We start from the raw sequence: 19,777 nt of genomic DNA, 5'->3' as shown, positions 1-19,777 counted from the left end.
GGAGTTCTCCCTCAACTTCTCCTCTCCCCTTGCTGGATTAAGAAGGAGGAGACGTCCCCGGGCTGTACGTGTGTTGAACACAGAGGCGCCGTCCGTTCGGCGCTTGGATCGGATCTTCCGGAATTTGAATCGCCACGAGTACGACTCCATCAACCGCGTTTTGTAACGCTTTCGCTTAGCGATTTTCAAGGGTATAAAGATGCACTCCTTCTCTCTCATTCCTAGCATCTCCTAGATTGATCTTGATGACACGTAGGAAAATTTTGAATTATTACTACGTTCTCCAACAGGGTAACCTTTTTCTTGCCACTTTTCCATTATTCCCACATACACACTATTTACATTCAGCCACTATTGCTACTCTGCAACTTTTTCACCTTTATCACTTTCCCACTATTTCCATGAAGTAGTAGTGTATCCAATCAAATTTAATATGACTCAAACCGAGGATCAAACTCGATGACCTATGCACCCGGATCAGGAGCATCTGGCTTGAGCAAAACCGTTAGGTGTTCAAAAATACATTTCTTCTCGTTGGAGCGGTCGTTCAAAAGATCTATGCCCATTGATATGAATAGAAGAAGGCAGGGAATGGTAGTCTTAGGCGAGTGATCTCGTAATCTCTTTTCGACGGTGATTGGGAGGGTTTTCGGACTGTCGTCTTGTGGCGCACAACCTCAAACTTGTAAATGCAACTTTCTTCCTATCTTAATATATCGGTACGCAGATGTCCCGAGTCTCCACCAACACATCCAGCTAGCTTCAGGCCCGCACACAACTCGGCTTCCAGTGCAGAACCACAACTTCACAAGGAAGCGACGCGAGGAGAACACGATTTGTCCTTGCGCATCCCACAAGATCATACCAGCCCCTGCCGCTCTAGTGGATTCCAGAAAAGTATCATTCGCGTTCAGCTTCACCTTCCCTTCTAGTGGTTTCTCCCAAATCTTGGCCTCCTCAAGTAGCCTTACTGGGGCGTTGTAGCCGTCAGCATCGGCGCTGGCTCCGGCCCGAGTGCAATGCCTTTTCCCTTGATGATCTGCTTCGTAGACTGTTCCCGGATATTCGTGAGGCTGAGCATATAGCTGCATAGGAACCCCGGGAGCCTTTGATAAAGGGCATAGGCTTAACCGACGATCAAACTTGACCAAAGTTTGTTTAGCTTGACTTTTGCGTTACCTATGTGTAATATATAAAAAGTAAGTATATATTTAAGCAAGCATACATATACGTTAATACGTACTCTCTCCATTTCATATTACTCGTTGCTGATTTAGTACAACTTTGTACTATATCGGTGACAAGTAATATGGAACGGAGGGAGTAGGTGTCAGTGATGATGATCGAAGGATATTTTTATGTGGCAATTAACATGAGCAACGCCGACGTCAACGAACGCTGGCCACACACACCCACATCGTGAATCCTCTCATGGACCGGCCGGCGCCCGGGCATCACGAATGGCGCCGACGCAACGTGTGCGGTGAGGTGCGCACGATTCAGCAGACGTGAACTATGTGGCTAACACAAACATTTTACTCGTTTAATTAACTATGTGGCTGCTATATGGTTAGGATTAAGTCAACTGAAATGTTTATCCGACTAGCAGAATATTCTTGCTTTGAACATATGGCGCGCCCGGTTCTACATCTCACCTGCGCCACATTGCTTCCCAACGGAATTGTGAAAGCACATTGTATTGTTTACTATTTAGTTGGTTTTCGCAGGGGCGAGGACATGATTTTCTTAAACTCATACACTAAAAAAGGAACTAAAACACAGGAAATATTCAGTCCACCAAAGGGTTGTATATGACCAATGAATTGAAAGCCAGGTGATCCATGCCTGGGACTGACCGGGACACACGCAAATGGCACGCACGACACGACGCGTGATGCACAATTGCCAGCGACGGCGTGAACCGCGCCGGCCTATGTTAGTAGTAATATCCTCCGTATTAGTCAACTATAAATTGATCACGTCAAGTTAGAAGGAGGAAGGAATTATCACCAATGGCAATAGGAGGGTCAAATGCTAGCACGTCAGGTAAAATTACTATAAAGAAGGAAAAAACACGGTGGCGCGCGAGAACTAGAGAAACGGAAGGGTCGGACGACGAAATGGCTAGCCCAAGATTTCAACTCTAGCTCCTGTGGAAATGGTAAGCTGCCTGTATGTCAAACAGGCAGGTGAGAGCTGGGCACAGCCACAAACTTGCTACGAGAGAAGAAAGTAATCAATCCGCCAGATTGATCTCAGGCCACACACATCAAAGTCTACTGGCTCTTTTACAACAACATAATCTATCCGGCCGTGTCGTCGTGCATGCATAGTGCAGCTTTGCAACACATTCCGTCCAACTCGTCATGTGGCGGCGGCCGGCTCGTCCCCGTTGCGTGCGCCTACGGGGTGCCTGTCTGTTTGTCTCCAGTCTCGACGCGTGTTGTTCGGCGGACGTTCGCCTCCCTGGTCGGCGTGTATGCCGCGGGTCGGACGGGCAATGACCTCCAGCTTGATCGCCGGCTCCCTAGCTCCACGCCGGCGGAGTCAGAGGTGGTGACAAATCTAATAAGGGTATAGAGACAGAGAGAGGCGATGACAGCGGCGTGATGAAGGGTACACGCAGTAGAGAGAGCGCGTAGCTCCGTCACGTTATGCCCAAAAATGCTATGTGTACTCGTTAAGAAAGTATACTACTCCCTCTGATCTATACTAAGAGCTCGGTTTCAGCGACTCCGTGAATTGGACTACAGTTTTCTCCGCTCCGCTCTTCCTACTCCGCGGAATCGTACCGTTCGGATGGAATTGTACCGTTCGGCACCGCTCTGTCCGCTCCTGGAGCAGAGCTGGGAGCGGAGTCGATCCGAACAGGCCCTAAGTTGTAACTTTTTATTAAATCGGGGACAATTAATATGAACAAAGGGCCGGTTCCAAAGCTGCAGGGAAGTTGGTGCCTTGGCAGGGCCGGTTCATCACGGCGGTTGAGCGAACAGTTGGTTAGATCCATGACCACCTGCCAGAGCACTTTTCATGCCACAGCGATTAAACTTTCTGAGAGTACTCTCCGTGCAATCTCAATAAGCTTGAGAGGCCCTTCCTTTGGGCGGGAGCTGAGAAGGTCTTTGATGGGCAATGCAATGTCAACTGGAAGGCCGTGTGCAGACCAAAGAGCCTAAGTGGTTTGGGAGTCCTCGACCTAAAAGTGATGTCAGTACAAAACTTTATGGACACATCGGCGGGCCCGCGTAGCAAAGAAACAATGTCCCACGCTGCACGCCCTGCACAGCATGTCCCTTTTGTGTGTCAGACCAGTACCCGGGCCAAGCCCACCAACCGACGTGGGCGGTGTATTTCTCTATATCGAGCGATGTATCTCCACTTTACTCTATTCGCAAATCATATTGCACGGATCCCCACACGACACGCGACCGGCCAGATAACTGCGTGCAGCTGCCGCTACGTGCAGGACGTCCACTCTCGTCCTCGACCTTCATTTATATGCGAGAGATTTGCGTGTGAGATGGCTATGGTATGAATGGAAGGAACCTGATAGACCTTGGGTGGGCATGGGAAACCCATGCGACTCCACGGACAGAGAACTCTTTTTTGCGGCGACGACTATCACCGTGGGGGATGGTCGGACGACACATTTTGGCACTCCCCATGGCTGGAAGGACAGAAGCCCAAAGACATCGCCCCGCTCGTGTTCGCGAGCTCGTCCAACAAGAACAAATCTGTAAAGGAGGCCACCCAGGATCAAAATTGGGTACACTGGATTAACATGGAGGGTGGGCTTTCGGTTCAACATATTGCACAGTTCTGTACGGTTTGGGAGAAGCTCAGCCAGGTTGAACTTTGGGATGACCTGGCCTATGACATCAAGTGGAACCTCACGACCAATGGCACATACTCGTCCGCCTCGCAATTCGAAGTGCTATGGGGAAAATGCACCCCCCCCCCCCCAAGTTTTTCGCGTGGCTCATCAACAAGAACATGATTTGGACGGTCTACAGCGCCGAGGGTGGCCGAATTGCAATGTATGCCAACTCTGCAAAAGGGAGCCGGAGACGGCGACACACATTATGTTCTAGTGTAGGTTCTCCATGCGCATTTGGAATGCGGTGAGATGTTGGCTTGACACGCCGGAGCTCGACATCGCTGACTGGCCTGGAATCTCTTTGGTCCATGAGTGGTGGACTAGAACGATCCTTGGTCGCGAACACCAGAGGAAGGCGGTCTCTTGGCTTATAATGCTAGTCTCTTGGTAGGTTTGAAAAGAGAGAAACGCACGGGTATTTCAGAAGAAATCCTCAATGCCACCACAGTGCTAGAGGGCATCAAGGTGGAGGCCAGAAATTGGGTTTTGGCCCGGGCTAAACACTTGGGATCCTTGATGCTGCGAGAGTAGTTCTTTTTGTTTTTGCATTTGTTGAGGGGTAATGACCCTCGTTGAGACTTTGTTTTTTACTTTCTTTATTAATGAAATGAGGCAAAGTTTTTGCCTTCGTTTCAAAAAAATATGAATCAAAGAGGGTAGATGATACAATGTCAAAAAGGGCACGACCCATACATCACCAGAGACGCCACTCCATGAAACACCTGAACGAATTAAGAATCATCATCAACCTGATGGTTGGTGATCCATGAGAAGAAAACAAACTGAATCCAACCCAGACTAGAGCAAAAGATACAACACGAGGCATGAAAGCGAGAACTGTCCATTGCAAAACTTTTTTTTTTTCGAAACGGAGGTAAAAGATTTGCCTCATCTCATTAATTAAGAAGAGTTTTGAATTACATGACCGACCGCCCATAGACGGCCCGAAACCGATAAGCCTACTCTCATGGCATAAGAGAACTCAGCCGTTTGGCCCCTGCCAACCCCCAAAGTCCATTGCAAAACTTGAAACACAGTCACACAACATGACCCAAACTCAACTTCCATAGCGACGACCGCAACTGCAGCACAAAACATCACACAGATGGATTCGACACAACACTTGATCAAACTACTTGGATGAGTATAGGCGCAACATCACTTGGCGACGAGACCACCTGCCCAACTCCACAGGATCTGCCTCCACCCAGGCCATTGAAGGGAGGAGGCATTGGGGTGAACAAGCAAAATCCAGGCGATGCAGCAGGCACATGCGAGCATCAAGGATGAAGCCAACCACGAACTGGAGGCTCGACCAACCGACGACAAACCATCAGATCCACACCCCGACCAGAGATGGCCCGACGGATGCAGATGCGCCAGATTTAACGGAGCCACTGTCTGATCAGACGACCCAAAGACACCAGTTTCCCAACCAACACAACGAACACGAGACGACAACAACAGAGAAGAATCCTAGGGACGAAGATCAACCTATAATAGTAGCTCGCAAAAATACCTGCACTCGACAATATGCCCAACTGGGTCAGATCATATATTTGAGATTCTTGTCAAATTAAGGGTACAAAGGCATGGCACAAAACCGTCTGAACACAGCTAGACAACAAGCACACAACCATGATCCAACAACCTTAAGAAGACTCGTCAGCTTCCTCACCTCCCAGGTGCGCCAAGCCTTCCTTGTACACTTCAAAGTCATCGGACGACCAGCGGCAGACAAGGTACAGTCGGAACGTCGCCATCTTCCTCCCAAGCACGCGCTGCCACAAAGAAATCAATTGGGTCTCAGTGCAAAGAAAGAGATCAACAGCTTGCACAACAAGGGGAGACATGCTTCCAGTGCTATTAAGGATAAAAATGTGGTGATAGAAGCCTGGAACACCCTAATGAAGTATAAAACTCTGTACCCATCTGCCTATGTGTTTTGCCAAACCTAGCTAATTAACATGCTATTACTGGGAAACTATACTGCTGCTTCCCGTGGCTGATCAGTATCTGTCTTGTTATTTTTTTAAACTAATATGTCGGTAACGCTGCACAATATGCCCATTCATACCAGAGTGTGTGCTGCTTCTGGTGAAAGGGGCTTCCCTTCTTCACATACTACATGATCTGCAACCAATTCAACAACACCTGCACCAACAATGGTCAACTTTATTAGTTCCAACCATTTTGCTTGGTAGCTTCAAGCACCTGAGTGCAAGGGAACTACAAACCTTTGTTTAGACGAACTGGCAGTCCTTGTTTGCGCAGAAAGGGTTCCATTTCATGTGAAAACTGTTCCAGAGGGCCTTCCTTTAGCTCAACCTGAGGCATCAAAAAGTTACAGAGTTTTGTTAGCCAACTCATACAAGAAACCGCAAGTGCTATTTAATAGAAGAATAACACAACTTCAGACTAACACTCATTGTTATACCCTATCCAGGGCATAAAACAGTTTTTATCAATGGGTAATCACTAAAGTGAACCTACACAGGAAGGATGTCGACCTTCATTTCACAAAGTCATACTCCATCTGTTCCGAATACTGATGGGGGATAGGGCATGTAATTTTTTTCATGCAATTACTAATAGAAGGCATCCCATCAATCTCACGCCAATTCTACCGAAAATACCCACAGCTGTTACAAAGTTATTGCATGCACCGATGCAGCGTCAGGAAAACTGGCGCAATAACTTAATCCCCAAAATTATCATGCAGTTACTTCTACATTTGCCATCTCCCCACAATCTGCAGCAAGAAAGGCCAGCATAACGTGTGTCTGCTTTAGGAAGACCAACATTTAATTAGGAGTAAGAAAGGAACGATTGCACCCTAGGCCGGTCAGGTTTTGCAAAATAAGTACTCCCTATATCAGAACAGAGGGACTACTACCAGTACTAATTACATATCCAGAATTACTAATAGCTTAACATTTTTTAACCAAACTAAAAGCTTGACCATGAGTCCTTGAACATGGAAGAAGAAGTAATACCGTTTGAGTCGCAATACTTCCTGTCCTCGCAAAATCATTCGCCTCAAATTCTCGGAATAATCTGCACACATGATTTATGATCATAACTTTACCAGAGCCGCACCACATATGTAAGCAAGCATTAGCAATACTGTGCAAAGCAAAAGAACTATAAGATAGTGCTACCTCTCGACATCATCCCTTGGGAGATTTGTAAATAACAATCCAGAAGCACCTTGAAGGAACTAGATACAGATAAGTAGCTGTCAGCAAAAACCTCACAAGAATGGTGTGGATTACACTTAACAGTATCTACCAAACACTGGCAAAGGATGAATCACCTTGGAGAGTTTATGCAGGCCTGTCTTAGCTTCATCAGCAGGTGACCGCCCCAATGCTATCTGCATGACCTTCTTTCCAGCAAGGAATATCCTGAGAAAAAACAATACTTAGAAGTTATAAAATTGGTCTACAAATTTTGCAGCATCAACTGCCAGTAAAGCTTAGCATTAACCACCATAGTTGTGACTTGTCACTTTATCAGGGTTTGAAGGTACTGTCCAGCAAAACAAAGCAGCATGCATCAACGAGCTCAAGTAAATTGTGTTGATTCAAGCCAAAATAACATTTGCAAACATGTCGTTGTTGTTTAAGAAAAGGTTCAAAACCAACCATATTGTAAATTGCTCTTGGACAGAGGACTTGCAAACAACATAGCAGATAACTAATACTCCCTCCGTAAAGAAATACAAGAGCGTTTAGGTCACTAAAGTAGCAATCTAAACACTCTTATATTTCTTTACAGAGGGAGTACTAGTAATAAATAAAGAGTGGAACCTACCGGCTAGAGGATTTAAGTTGGTCCCTGAGGTCCTTGAGCTTCTGATTCCTCATATTGTTGAAGGTGAAGACATAGGCGCTGCTGTGGCGCTCAATCGCGTCTTTGATCTCCGTGACCACCTTGCCCTTACGCTCTAGACCAGGCTTCTTCTTGGTCTTGGACAAGGTGACTGCGACCATCATCAAACATCAAGATTTTGAGCATGAGGCGATAAAACAAGGGCAGAAAAATGGCATCGTTGCTCGCCGAAATTTGGGTTTCAGTTCTTGATTAGCAGTTTAGCACATATTTAGGTTCCATATGAACACCACTGCTTGTTGGAACTAATCCAGAGACACAAGTTTGAACAGCCAAACTTTTTTGAATCCAGAAGACGGAGAAGGAAGCGGGCAGAGGCGGAGGGGGGGATTGAGGGCAGCCGAACGGAGCGAGTGAACTGACCTGAGCGATTGCGCTTGGATTTCGGCATGGCGGAGGCTTGGCTTCCTCTTCCTTGGCTGCTGTCCTGGGAGCCGCGGCGGCGGCGGCGGTGCCTAAGTGTTCTAGGGTTTAGAGAGGGTCCGCTCTCTCGTCCTGCCTCGGCTTTTGTTTTGTGTTGCGCCGCTCGACGAAGGGGAGAGGCCGCAGGCCAGGCCTGAGTTGGACTAGAACAGGCCTAGTAGAGGCCTTACTATCCCATTCGCACTTAGCCTGGCCATCAATCTTTTACGAACAAATTTTCTTGGTCTCGCTTCTTGCGAGACAGTGCCTCGTCAAATATTAATCCAGTGTTTTTTCTTCAATTGCTTTTATAATTTGAAAAATACTAAATACACATATTACGAAGGTTAATTTATTAAAAGCGTTCATTTACATCTAAAAAATATTAATGCAGTGTAAAAAATGTTCTCCCAAATTTTAGAGAATGTATGTACCATTCAAATAAATTGTATGCAACATTCAAAAAATGCTCACGCATTTCAAAATATGCATGTAATATTGTTGAAAAAATGTATACAATGTAAAAAAAATCTTGCAATTAAAAATGTTTCATGCCATTCAAACAACGTGTAAGTTACATTTAAGAAAATGTTGACAACTTTCAAAAATATGTTTGTTAAATTTATAAATATATTTATACAATGTAAAAAAGCGTCGTATAGTTTAAAAAATGTTCGTATCATTCGAAAAAAAATATGAATGTGTGTTTAGAAAATGTTTAACATGTACATCCTCCGTTTCATTTGTTAAAAACGCTCTTATATTATGGGACGAAGGGAGTATTCAAAAAATATTTAATCATGGTCTGTTTTAATCGATTTGGAGCTACAGCCAAGCAAGGCAAGTAGCATTTGTACAGTTGATTGCTAAGAGCAACTCTAACAGATCCTACAAAAAGCCCCGACCCGTGAAATAACCGCCAAAATGCGGGTCGGCGCAGAAAATCACGCCCGAATAGATCCCGCAAACGTGGCCGGTCCGTAAATTTTTTTGAGGGGCAGGGCAAAATCTCGGCTCCAACCCACGAATACGCGAGTTTCCGCCTCGCTCCTATGGTGCCCCGTAGTGAAGCGGTTGGCGGGAGGGACATTTCAGCCCGCGTCCTTTCTCCACCTTCTTCTGCCGCCCGTCCGCCGTCGACGATTCCGGCCAAATCTGCGGGCAGAATCGCGCCGCGGGGGCGTCCCCCACCTGTTGGGGAACGCAGTATTTCAAAATTTTGCCTACGATCACGCATGATCTATATAGGAGATGCATAGCAACGAGAGGGGGGAGTGTGTCTACGTACCCTCGTAGACCGAAAGTGGAAACATTTAGTAACGTGGTTGATGTAGTCAAGCGTCTTCGCGATCCAACCGATCCAAGTACCGAACGTACGGCACCTCCGCGATCTGCACATGTTCAGCTCGGTGACGTCCTTCGAACTCTTGATCCAATTGAGGCCGAGGGAGAATTCCGCCAGCACGACGACGTGGTGACTGCGATGACAAAGTTACCGACGCAGAGCTTCGTCTAAGCACTACGACAAATATGACTGAGGTGTAAAATTGTGGAGGGGGGCACCGCACACGGCTAAAGATCAAATTGTGTGTCTATGGGGTGCCCCCTCCCACATATATAAACGGGGGAGGGAGGAGGAGGCCGGCCAAGGGTGGCGCGCCCAAGGGGGGAATCCTACTCCAAGTAGGATCCCCCCTTTTATACTTCCACAAGGAGAAGAGGGGAAGGAATGGGAGAAGCGAAGGAAAGGGGGGCCGGCCCCCCTAGCCCTAGTCCAATTCGGTTTGGGCTAGGGGGGCGCGCCACTCCTTGGCCTGCCTCCTCTCTTCCACCATTAGGCCCATGAGGCCCAATAACTTCCCAGAGGGGGTTTCGGTAACCCCCGGTACTCTGAAACTCATCTGAAACGATTCAAACCATTCCGATGTCCGAATGTAACCTTCCAATATATGAATCTTTATGTCTCTACCATTTCAAGACTCCTCGTCACGTCTGTGATCTCATCCGGGACTCCGAACAACCTTCGGTACATCAAATCACATAACTCATAATATAAATCGTCATCGAACGTTAAGCGTGCGGACCCTACGGGTTCGAGAACTATGTAGACATGACCGAGACACATCTCCGGTCAATAACCAATAGCGGAACCTGGATGCTCATATTGGTTCCTACATATTCTACGAAGATCTTTATCGGTCAAACCGCATAACAACATACGTCATTCCCTTTGTCATCGGTATGTTACTTGCCCGAGATTCGATTGTCGGTGTCATCATACCTAGTTTAATCTCGTTACCGGCAAGTCTCTTTACTTGTTCTGTAATGCATCGTCCCGCAACTAACTCATTGGTCACATTGCTTGCAAGGCTTATAGTGATGGGCATTACCGAGAGGGCCCAGAGATACCTCTCTGATACACGGAGTGACAAATCCTAATCTCGATCTATGCCAACTCAACAAACACCATCGTAGACACCTGTAGAGCATCTTTATAATCACCAGTTATGTTGTGACGTTTGATAGCACACAAGGTGTTCCTCCGGTATTCGGGAGTTGCATAATCTCATAGTCAGAGGAACATGTATAAGTCATGATGAAAGAAATAGCAATAAAACTAAACGATCATTATGCTAAGCTAATGGATGGATCTTGTCCATCACATCATTCTCTAATGATGTGATCCCATTGTTCAAATGACAACACATGTCTATGGTCGGGAAACTTAACCATCTTTGATTAACGAGCTAGTCTACTAGAGGCATACTAGGGACACTCTGTTTGTATATGTATTCACACATGTACTAAGTTTCCGGTTATTACAATTCTAGCATGAATAATAAACATTTATCATGATATAATGAAATATAATAACAACTTTATTATTGCCTCTAGGGCATATTTCCTTCAGTCTCCCACTTGCACTAGAGTCAATAATCTAGTTCACATCGTCATGTGATTTAATACCAATAGTTCACATCTTTATGTGATTAGTTCGCATCGCGTTGTGACTAATACCCAAAGGGTTTTACTAGAGTCAATAATCTAGTTCACATTGCTGTGTGATTAACGTCCAAAGAGTACTAAGGTGTGATCATGTTTTGCTTGTGAGAGAAGAAGCTTAGTCAATGGGTCTGTCACATTCAGAGCCGTATGTATTTTGTAAATTTTCTATGTCTACAATACTCTGCATGGAGCTACTCTAGCTAATTGCTCCCACTTTCAATATGTATCCATATTGAGACTCAGAGTCATCCGGATCGGTGTAAAAGCTCGCATCGATGCAACTCTTTACGACGAACTCTTTATCACCTCCATAACCGAGAAATATCTCCTTAGTCTTCTAAGGATAATTTTGACCGCTGTCCAGTGATCCACTCCTGAATCAATATCGTACCCCGTTGCCAAATTCATTGCAAGGTACACAATAGGTTTGATACACAACATAGCATACTTTATAGAACCTATGGCTGAGGCATAGGGAATGACTTTCATTCTCTTTCTATTTTCTGCCGTGGTCGTGTTTTGAGTCTTACTCAACTTTACACCATACGGGCAAGAACTCCTTCTTTGACTGTTCCATTTTGAACTGCTTCAAAATCTTGTCAAGGTATGTACTCATTGAAAAATCTTATCAAGTGTCTTGATCTATCTCTATAAATCTTGATGCCCAATATGTAAGCAGCTTCACCGAGGTCTTTCTTTGAAAAACTCCTTTTAAACACTCCTTTATGCTTTCTAGAAAATTCTACATCATTTCCGATCAACAATATGTCATTCACATATACTTATCAGAAAGGCTGTAGTGCTCCCACTCACTTTCTTGTAAATATAGACTTCACCGCAAGTCTGTATAAAACTATATGCTTTGATCAACTTATCAAAGCGTATATTCCAACTCCGAGATGCTTGCACCAGTCCATAGATTGATCGCTGGAGCTTGCACATTTTGTTAGCACCTTTAGGATTGAAAAAACCTTCTAGTTTTATCATATACAACTCTTTTTTAATAAATCCATTAAGGAATGCAATTTTGATATCCATTTGTCAGATTTCATAAAATGTGGCAATTGCTAACATGATTCGGACAGACTTTCAGCATCGATACGAGTGAGAAAATCTCATCATAGTCAACATCTTGAATTTGTCAAAAACCCTTTTCGACAAGTCGAGATTTGTAGATAGTAACACTACTATCAGCGTCCATCTTCCTCTTGAAGATCCACTTATTCTCAATGGCTTGCCGATCATCGAGCAAGTCCATCAAAGTCCACACTTTGTTCTCATACATGGATTCTATCTCAGATTTCATGGCCTCAAGCCATCTGTCGGAATCTGGGCTCATCATCGCTTCCTCATAGTTCGTAGGTTCATCATGGTCTAGCAACATGACTTCCAGAACAGGATTACTGTACCACACTGGTGCGGATCGTACTATGGTTTACCTACGAGGTTCTGTAGTAACTTGTTCTGAAGTTTCATGACCATCATCATTAACTTCCTCACTAATTGGTGTAGGCATCACTGGAACTGATTTCAGTGATGAGCTACTTTCAATTCGAGAGAAGGTACAATTACGTCATCAAGTTCTACGTTCCTCCCACTCACTTCTTTCGAGAGAAACTCCTTCTCTAGAAAGGATCCACTCTTAGCGACAAAGATCTTGCATTCAGATCTGCGATAGAAGGTGTACCCAACACTTTATTTTGGGTATCCTATGAAGACGCACTTCTACGATTTGGGTTTGAGCTTTTCAGGCTGAAACTTTTTCACATAAACATCGCAACCCCAAACTTGAAGAAACGACAGTTTAGGTTTATTGCTAAACCACAGTTCATACGGTGTCTTCTGAACGGATTTTTAGACGGTGCCCTATTTAACGTGAATGCAACTGTCTCTAATGCATAACCCCAAAAAGATAGTGGTAAATCAGTAAGAGACTTCATAGATCGCACCATATCTAATAAAGTACGATTACGACGTTCGGACACATCATTACGTTGCGGTGTTCCAGGTGGCGCGAGTTGCAAAACTATTCCACATTGTTTCAAATGAAGGCCAAACTCGTAACTCAAATATTCGCCTCCGTGATCAGATCGTAGAAACTTTATTTCCTTGTTACGATGATTCTCAACTTCACTCTGAAATTCTTTGAACTTTTCAAATGTTTCAGACTTGTGTTGCATTAAGTAGATATTGTTGGGGAACGCAGTAATTTCAAAAAAATCCTACGCACACGCAAGATCTATCATGGTGATGCATAGCAACGAGAGGGGAAGAGTGTTTTCCACGTACCCTCATAGACCGTAAGCGAAAGCGTTATGACAACGCGGTTGATGTAGTCATATGTCTTCACAATCCGACCGATCCTAGTACCAGAAGTACGGCACCTCCGCGATCTGCACACGTTCGGCTCGGTGACGTCCCACGAACTCTTGATCCAGCTGAGTGTTGAGAGAGAGCTTCGTCAGCACGACGGCGTGATGACGGTGATGATGATGCTACCGTCGCAGGGCTTCGCCTAAGCACTACGATGATATGACCGAGGTGGGTTATGGTGGAAGGGGGCACCGCACACGGCTAAGGGAACAATGATCAACTTGTGTGTTCTAGGGTGCCCCCTTGCCCCTGTATATAAAGGAGCAAGGGGGAGGCCGGCCGGCCCTTGGGGCGCGCCAGGAGAGGAGGAGTCCTCCTCCTAGTAGGAGTAGGACTCCCCTTTCCTAGTCCTACTAGGAGGAGGAAGGGGGAAGGAAGGAGAGGGAGAGAAGAGAAGGAAAGGGGGGCTCCACCCCCCTTCCCTAGTCAAATTCGGACTAGAGGGGAGGGAGCGTGTGGCCCTGCCTTGGTCGGCCCTCTCTCTCTCCACTAAGGCCCATGTGGCCCATTAGTTCTCCCCGGGGGTTCCGATAACCCCCCGGCACTCCGATAATTATCCGGTGACCTACGGAACTCATCGGGTGTCCGAATATAGTCATACAATATATCAATCTTTATGTCTCGACCATTTTGAGACTCCTCGTCATGTCCGTGATCATATCCGGGATTCCCAACTATCTTCGGTACATCAAAACACATAAACTCATAATACCGATCGTCACCGAACGTTAAGCGTGCGGACCCTACGGGTTCGAGAACTATGTAGACATGACCGAGACACGTCTCCGGTCAATAACCAATAGCGGAACCTGGATGTTCATATTGGCTCCCACATATTCTACGAAGATCTTTATCGGTCAAACGGCATGACGATATACGTTGTTCCCTTTGTCATCGGTATGTTACTTGCCTGAGATTCGATCGCCGGTATCTCAATACCTAGTTCAATCTCGTTACCGTCAAGTCTCTTTACTCGTTCCGTAATGCATCATACCGTAACTAACTCATCAGTCACATTGCTTGCAAGGCTTATAGTGATGTGCATTCCCGAGAGGGCCCAGAGATACCTCTCCGATACTCGGAGTGACAAATCCTAATCTCGATCTATGCCAACTCAATAAACACCATTGGAGACACCTGTAGAGCATCTTTATAGTCACCCAGTTACGTTGTGACGTTTGATAGCACACTAAGTGTTCCTCCGGTATTCGGGAGTTGCATGATCTCACAGTCATAGGAACATGTATAAGTTATGGAGAAAGCAATAGCAACAAACTAAACGATCATCGTGCTAAGCTAACGGATGGGTCAAGTCAATCACATCATTCTCTAATGATGTGATCCCATTAATCAAATGACAACTCATGTCTATGGTTAGGAAACATAACCATCATTGATTCAACGAGCTAGTCAAGTAGAGGCATACTAGTGACACTCTGTTTGTCTATGTATTCATACATGTACTAAGTTTCCGGTTAATACAATTCTAGCATGAATAATAAACATTTATCATGATATAAGGAAATATAAATAACAACTTTATTATTGTCTCTAGGGCATATTTCTTTCAGTCTCCCACTTGCACTAGAGTCAATAATCTAGATTACATTGTAATGATTCTAACACCCATAGAGTCTTGGTGTTGATCATTTTTTGCTCGTGAGAGAGGCTTAGTCAACGGGTCTGCAACATTCATATCCGTATGTATCTGATGACCCACAAGTATAGGGGATCTATCATAGTCCTTTCGATAAGTAAGCGTGTCGAACCCAACGAGGAGCAGAAGGAAATGATAAGCGGTTTTCAGCAAGGTATTCTCTGCAGGCACTGAAATTATAGGTAATAGATAGTTTTGTGATAAGATAATTTGTAACGAGCAACAAGTAACAGAAGTAAATAAAGTGCAGCAAGATGGCCCAATCCTTTTTGTAGCAAAGGACAAGCCTGGACAAACTCTTATATAGAAGAAAGCGCTCCCGAGGACACATGGGAATTATCGTCAAGCTAGTTTTCATCACGTTCATATGATTCACGTTCGGTACTTTGATAATTTGGTATGCATATAGGATCTGAACATATGATCTTCCACCAAATAAACTAACTAGCATCAACTACAAGGAGTAATCAACACTACTAGCAACTCACGGGTACCAATCCCACACTTGGAGACAAGAATTGGATACAAGAGATGAACTAGGGTTTGAGAGGAGATGGTCCTGGTGAAGATGTTGATGGAGATTGCCCCCCTCCCGATGAGAGGAGCGTTGGTGATGATGATGGTGATGATTTCCCCCTCCCGGAGGGAAGTTTCCCCAGCAGAATAGCTCCGCCGGAGCCCTAGATTGGTTCCGCCAAGGTTTCGCCTCGTGGCGGCGGAGTCTCGTCCCGAAAGCTTGCTTATGATTTTTTTCCTTAACGAAAGACTCCATATAGCAGAAGATGGGCATCGGAGGGCCACCAGGGGGCCCACGAGGTAGGGGGGCGCGCCCCCCACCCTCGTGGCCAGGGTGTGGCCCCCCTCTGGAACTTCTTGCGCTCAGTATTTTTTATATATTCTGAAAATGACTTCCGTGAAGTTTCAGGACTTTTGGAGCTGTGTAGAATAGGTCTCTAATATTTGCTCCTTTTCCAGCCCGGAATCCCAGTTGCCGGCATTCTCCCTCTTTATGTAAACCTTGTAAAATAAGAGAGAATAGGCATAAGTATTGTGACACAATGTGTAATAACAGCCCATAATGCAATAAATATCGATATAAAAGCATGATGCAAAATGGACGTATCAACTCCCCCAAGCTTAGACCTCGCTTGTCCTCAAGCGAAAGCCGAAATCGAAAAATATGTCCACATGTTTAGAGATAGAGGTGTCGATAAAAATAAAATACGAACATGAGGGCATTATGATCATTCTTAGAACAACTACTTATATAATTCTTGTCATATGATCTCTTATGCTAGAGTAACAATTCAATCACAATTTCAAGTATGAATCATAAACTTCATTGAAAACTAACAAACTATAATCTCAGTCATTGGCGCAATTGCAATTTCTCATAACATAGGAAAGAGTCAATATAAGAGCTTTTCAGGAAGTCCACATACTCAACTATCATATAGTCTTTCACAATTGCTAACACTCACGCAATACTTATGGGTATGGAGTTTTAATCGGACACAGAGAAAGATAGGGGCTTATAACTTTGCCTCCCAACATTTTACCTCAAGGGTAATGTCAACAATAATAATTCATGAAAACTCACATCCAATTATCCATATATACCAGGATCTTTCCAACATGTTGTGCTTGCCAAAAGATAAAATGTAAAAAGGAAAGGTGAGGATCACCATGACTCTTATGTAAGGTAGGAGATAAAAGTAAAAGATAGGCCCTTCGCAGAGGGAAGTAGAGGTTGTCATGCGCTTTTATGGTTGGATGCACAAAATCTTAATGCAAAAGAATGTCACTTTATATTGCCTGTCGGTGTCAAAACCGGCGGATCTCGGGTAGTGGGTCCCGAACTGTGCGTCTAGGCCGGATGGTAACAGGAGGCAGGGAACACGATGTTTTACCTAGGTTCGGGCCCTCTTGATGGAGGTAAAACCCTACGTCTTGCTTGATTAATATTGATGATATGGGTAATACAAGAGTAGATCTACCACGAGATCAAGGAGGCTAAACCCTAGAAGCTAGCCTACGGTATGATTGTTGTATATGGAGTTGATTGCCTACGGACTACAACCCTCCGGTTTATATAGACACCGGATAGGGTTAGGGTTACATAGAGTCGGTTACAATGGTAGGAGATCTTGAATATCCGCATCCCCAAGCTTGCCTTCCACGCCAAGGAAAGTCCCATCCGGACACGGGACGAAGTATTCAATCTTGTATCTTCATAGTCCAGGAGTCTGGCTGAAGGTATAGTCCGGCTGCCCGAACACCCCCTAATCCAGGACTCCCTCAGTAGCCCCTGAACCAGGCTTCAATGACGACGAGTCCGGCGCGCAAATTGTCTTCGGCATTGCAAGGCGGGTTCCTCCTCCAAGTCCTTCATAGAAGATTGTAAACACCAAGAGTAGTGTCCGGCTCTGCAAAATAAGCTTCCACCTATTGCCATAGAGAGAATAATATTAACACAAATCAAATCTGCTGACGTATTCCGCAGTGCGTCATCACACTACAGCCAAGTCCTTCACTCGAATTGTTTTCACTTTTCCACCTCAGCGTGTTTTGCGAGGCGGTTTCCTTGGCACGTCTTGTCAAAGCAGAGATCGTGTGCCCCCCTTTCACAGGATTCTCATCAATACGGACGTGGGTAACCCAATCATGCCCGTTAGCATGTTTTCTCGATTAAAGGCGAGTCCCAAACGGTTACGGGTAGGGCTCCTGGTATTCAACCTCTTATAAAGAGACCAGTGCTTTACTCCTTTTCTCCAATCCCAAAACAAGTTCGCCCGTCGCCTCGAGTTCCAACACCCTAGGCTCCAGATTCCGGGTGCCTCAGACCTTTGACAATGTCCGGTTCCGACCTTCAAGGCCGATGGATGCCCTCCTCCGTCACGGAGGAGGACGTGCTAAAGTTGAGAGAGGCTAAGTTCTTGACCGCCGAAATTTCGCACAGGTTGCCTGCTCAAAGGCAGGCTATCCCCAGTCCCCAGCCCGGTGAGAGCGTAGTGTTCGTGTCTCACTTCCTTCGGGGGTTAGGCTTCCCGATGGACCCCTTTGTGAGGGGACTGCTGTTTTATTACGGGCTGGAATTCCACGACTTAGCTCCGGAGTCCATCCTCCATATCTCCTCGTTTATCGTTGTATGCGAAGTGTTCCTCCGTGTTACCCCTCACTTCGGATTATGGCTCAAGACTTTCAAAGTGGAGCCGAAGATGATCAAGGGACGGCACGCAGAGTGCGGAGGCGCTGTTATAAGCAAAAATGCTGATGCTCCATGGCCCGAGGGCTCTTTTCAAGAGGAGCTAGGCTTGTGGCAACGAGAGTGGTTTTATATCACCGCTTCCCGGAGCACCAAGTGGGTGGTGCTTCCTGCCTTTCGCTCGGGTCCCCCACCACGGCTAGCGTCATGGGTTAACAGAGGGTTAGATTGGGGTTTGCCCAAAGATGTGCCCCTGTTACAGGGCCGAATTAAGGATCTCTTGGAAGGAGACCTCAGCTTGGTCAAGGTGACGTAGGTCATGCTGATTCGCCGAATATTGCCCGGCAAACGTCGCCCCCTTCGCCTGTGGGAGTTTAATCCAGAGGGACCGCGAGCTCTCCAGAACTTTATGGGCGCAACGCCCGCAGAGATGTATAGACTGTTCTTCGGATCACAAGAGATGTGTCCGGATTTAACCGAGGACGCAGGCCTAAGCTGCAATGGCCCGGATACTCAAGTAAGCAACCTTGTGCCCGGACCTTCTATCCATATAATTGTCATAAACTTGCCCCTAAAAGAGCCGTCCTTTTAAACAGGAGTGGATAGCGAAGGCAAAGCTGATCAGGTGTCCGGCTCCCCTTCCTGAAACCAGGCCGGATCCCGTGCTGGTCAGGATGCTGGAGATAATGCCTTTGGAGGGGGAGGACAAGGAAGCTATGGCCTCCTTGAAGGAGGCTGCTTCGAAGGGAGGAACCGACAATTCCTCTCCTAAGGGGAAGAAGAGAGCCGCCTCTGACGACCCGGAAACCATGGCCTCGAAACGGGGGAGAAAATCCTCGTCAAAGGGTCCGACGCTGGGGAGTTCCTCGGCCGGACTACGCCCTCAAGGGGATCAGCCCTCCAGCGAGCCGTAAGTGGAGAAAAGATTTTCCTTTTGAGGGATGAGGGAAGTCCTTGATTTATATCTGAGAAGATTAACCAAACCTTTATCTTGTAGCTCGGACCTCAGCCCTTCTCAGCAGAGCTCGTCTTCGGGGGATCTCCTTCCGGAGATGATGGAGAGCGGGACACCTCCCCCTGCCGTGCCGCCTAGCGAGGCGGGCGACCCTGAGGTGTCGTCGCGGAGGGTTTCTCCAAATCCAGCAGGGGCGGAAGGTGGCTATGCGGCCCCCCGAGGTTCTCCGCGTCCGGCCTTCGAAAGAGGTCATGGGACGAGCCCGGCACCGTCTGGTGCTCGGCCAGAGGAGCTAAAGATTCTGCTGGGGCGAGCTTCTATCTCAGAGGAGCACCGCGCATTGATGGGCACAGTGATTGAAAGGATTTCATCCGTAGAGAGCGGATTGTATGAGGCCGTTAAAAGTTT

The 19,777-nt window shown here is 46.1% G+C and overlaps 1 protein-coding gene across 1 annotated transcript; it reads right to left on the bottom strand.

The window, feature by feature from the left end:
- Nucleotides 1–5,411: 5,411 nt before the first annotated feature.
- On the bottom strand, nucleotides 5,412–8,339 carry LOC125508799 (mRNA turnover protein 4 homolog). The gene is made up of 8 exons (XM_048673595.1): nucleotides 8,135–8,339; nucleotides 7,694–7,862; nucleotides 7,194–7,284; nucleotides 7,039–7,097; nucleotides 6,874–6,934; nucleotides 6,115–6,205; nucleotides 5,955–6,031; nucleotides 5,412–5,658 (listed from the first exon to the last, which is right to left on the bottom strand). The coding sequence occupies exons 1-8, from the start codon at nucleotides 8,160–8,162 to the stop codon at nucleotides 5,530–5,532; spliced, it is 705 nt and encodes a 234-aa protein (XP_048529552.1). The 5' UTR covers nucleotides 8,163–8,339; the 3' UTR covers nucleotides 5,412–5,529.
- Nucleotides 8,340–19,777: the final 11,438 nt, after the last annotated feature.

Source organism: Triticum urartu, chromosome 5 (genome assembly GCF_003073215.2).
Source record: "Triticum urartu cultivar G1812 chromosome 5, Tu2.1, whole genome shotgun sequence".
NCBI lineage: Eukaryota > Viridiplantae > Streptophyta > Magnoliopsida > Poales > Poaceae > Triticum > Triticum urartu.
Note: the sequence above shows the minus strand (reverse complement) of the source record. Positions and strands in the feature narration are given on the sequence as shown.

Coding starts and splice junctions, on each gene's coding strand:
- LOC125508799 (XM_048673595.1), bottom strand. CDS start 8,162: ATGCCGAAATCCAAGCGCAATCGCTCAG. Junction 7,098..7,193: donor GCCTGCATAAACTCTCCAAG/GTGATTCATCCT, acceptor ATCTGTATCTAG/TTCCTTCAAGGTGCTTCTGG. Junction 6,935..7,038: donor CCAAGGGATGATGTCGAGAG/GTAGCACTATCT, acceptor TCATGTGTGCAG/ATTATTCCGAGAATTTGAGG.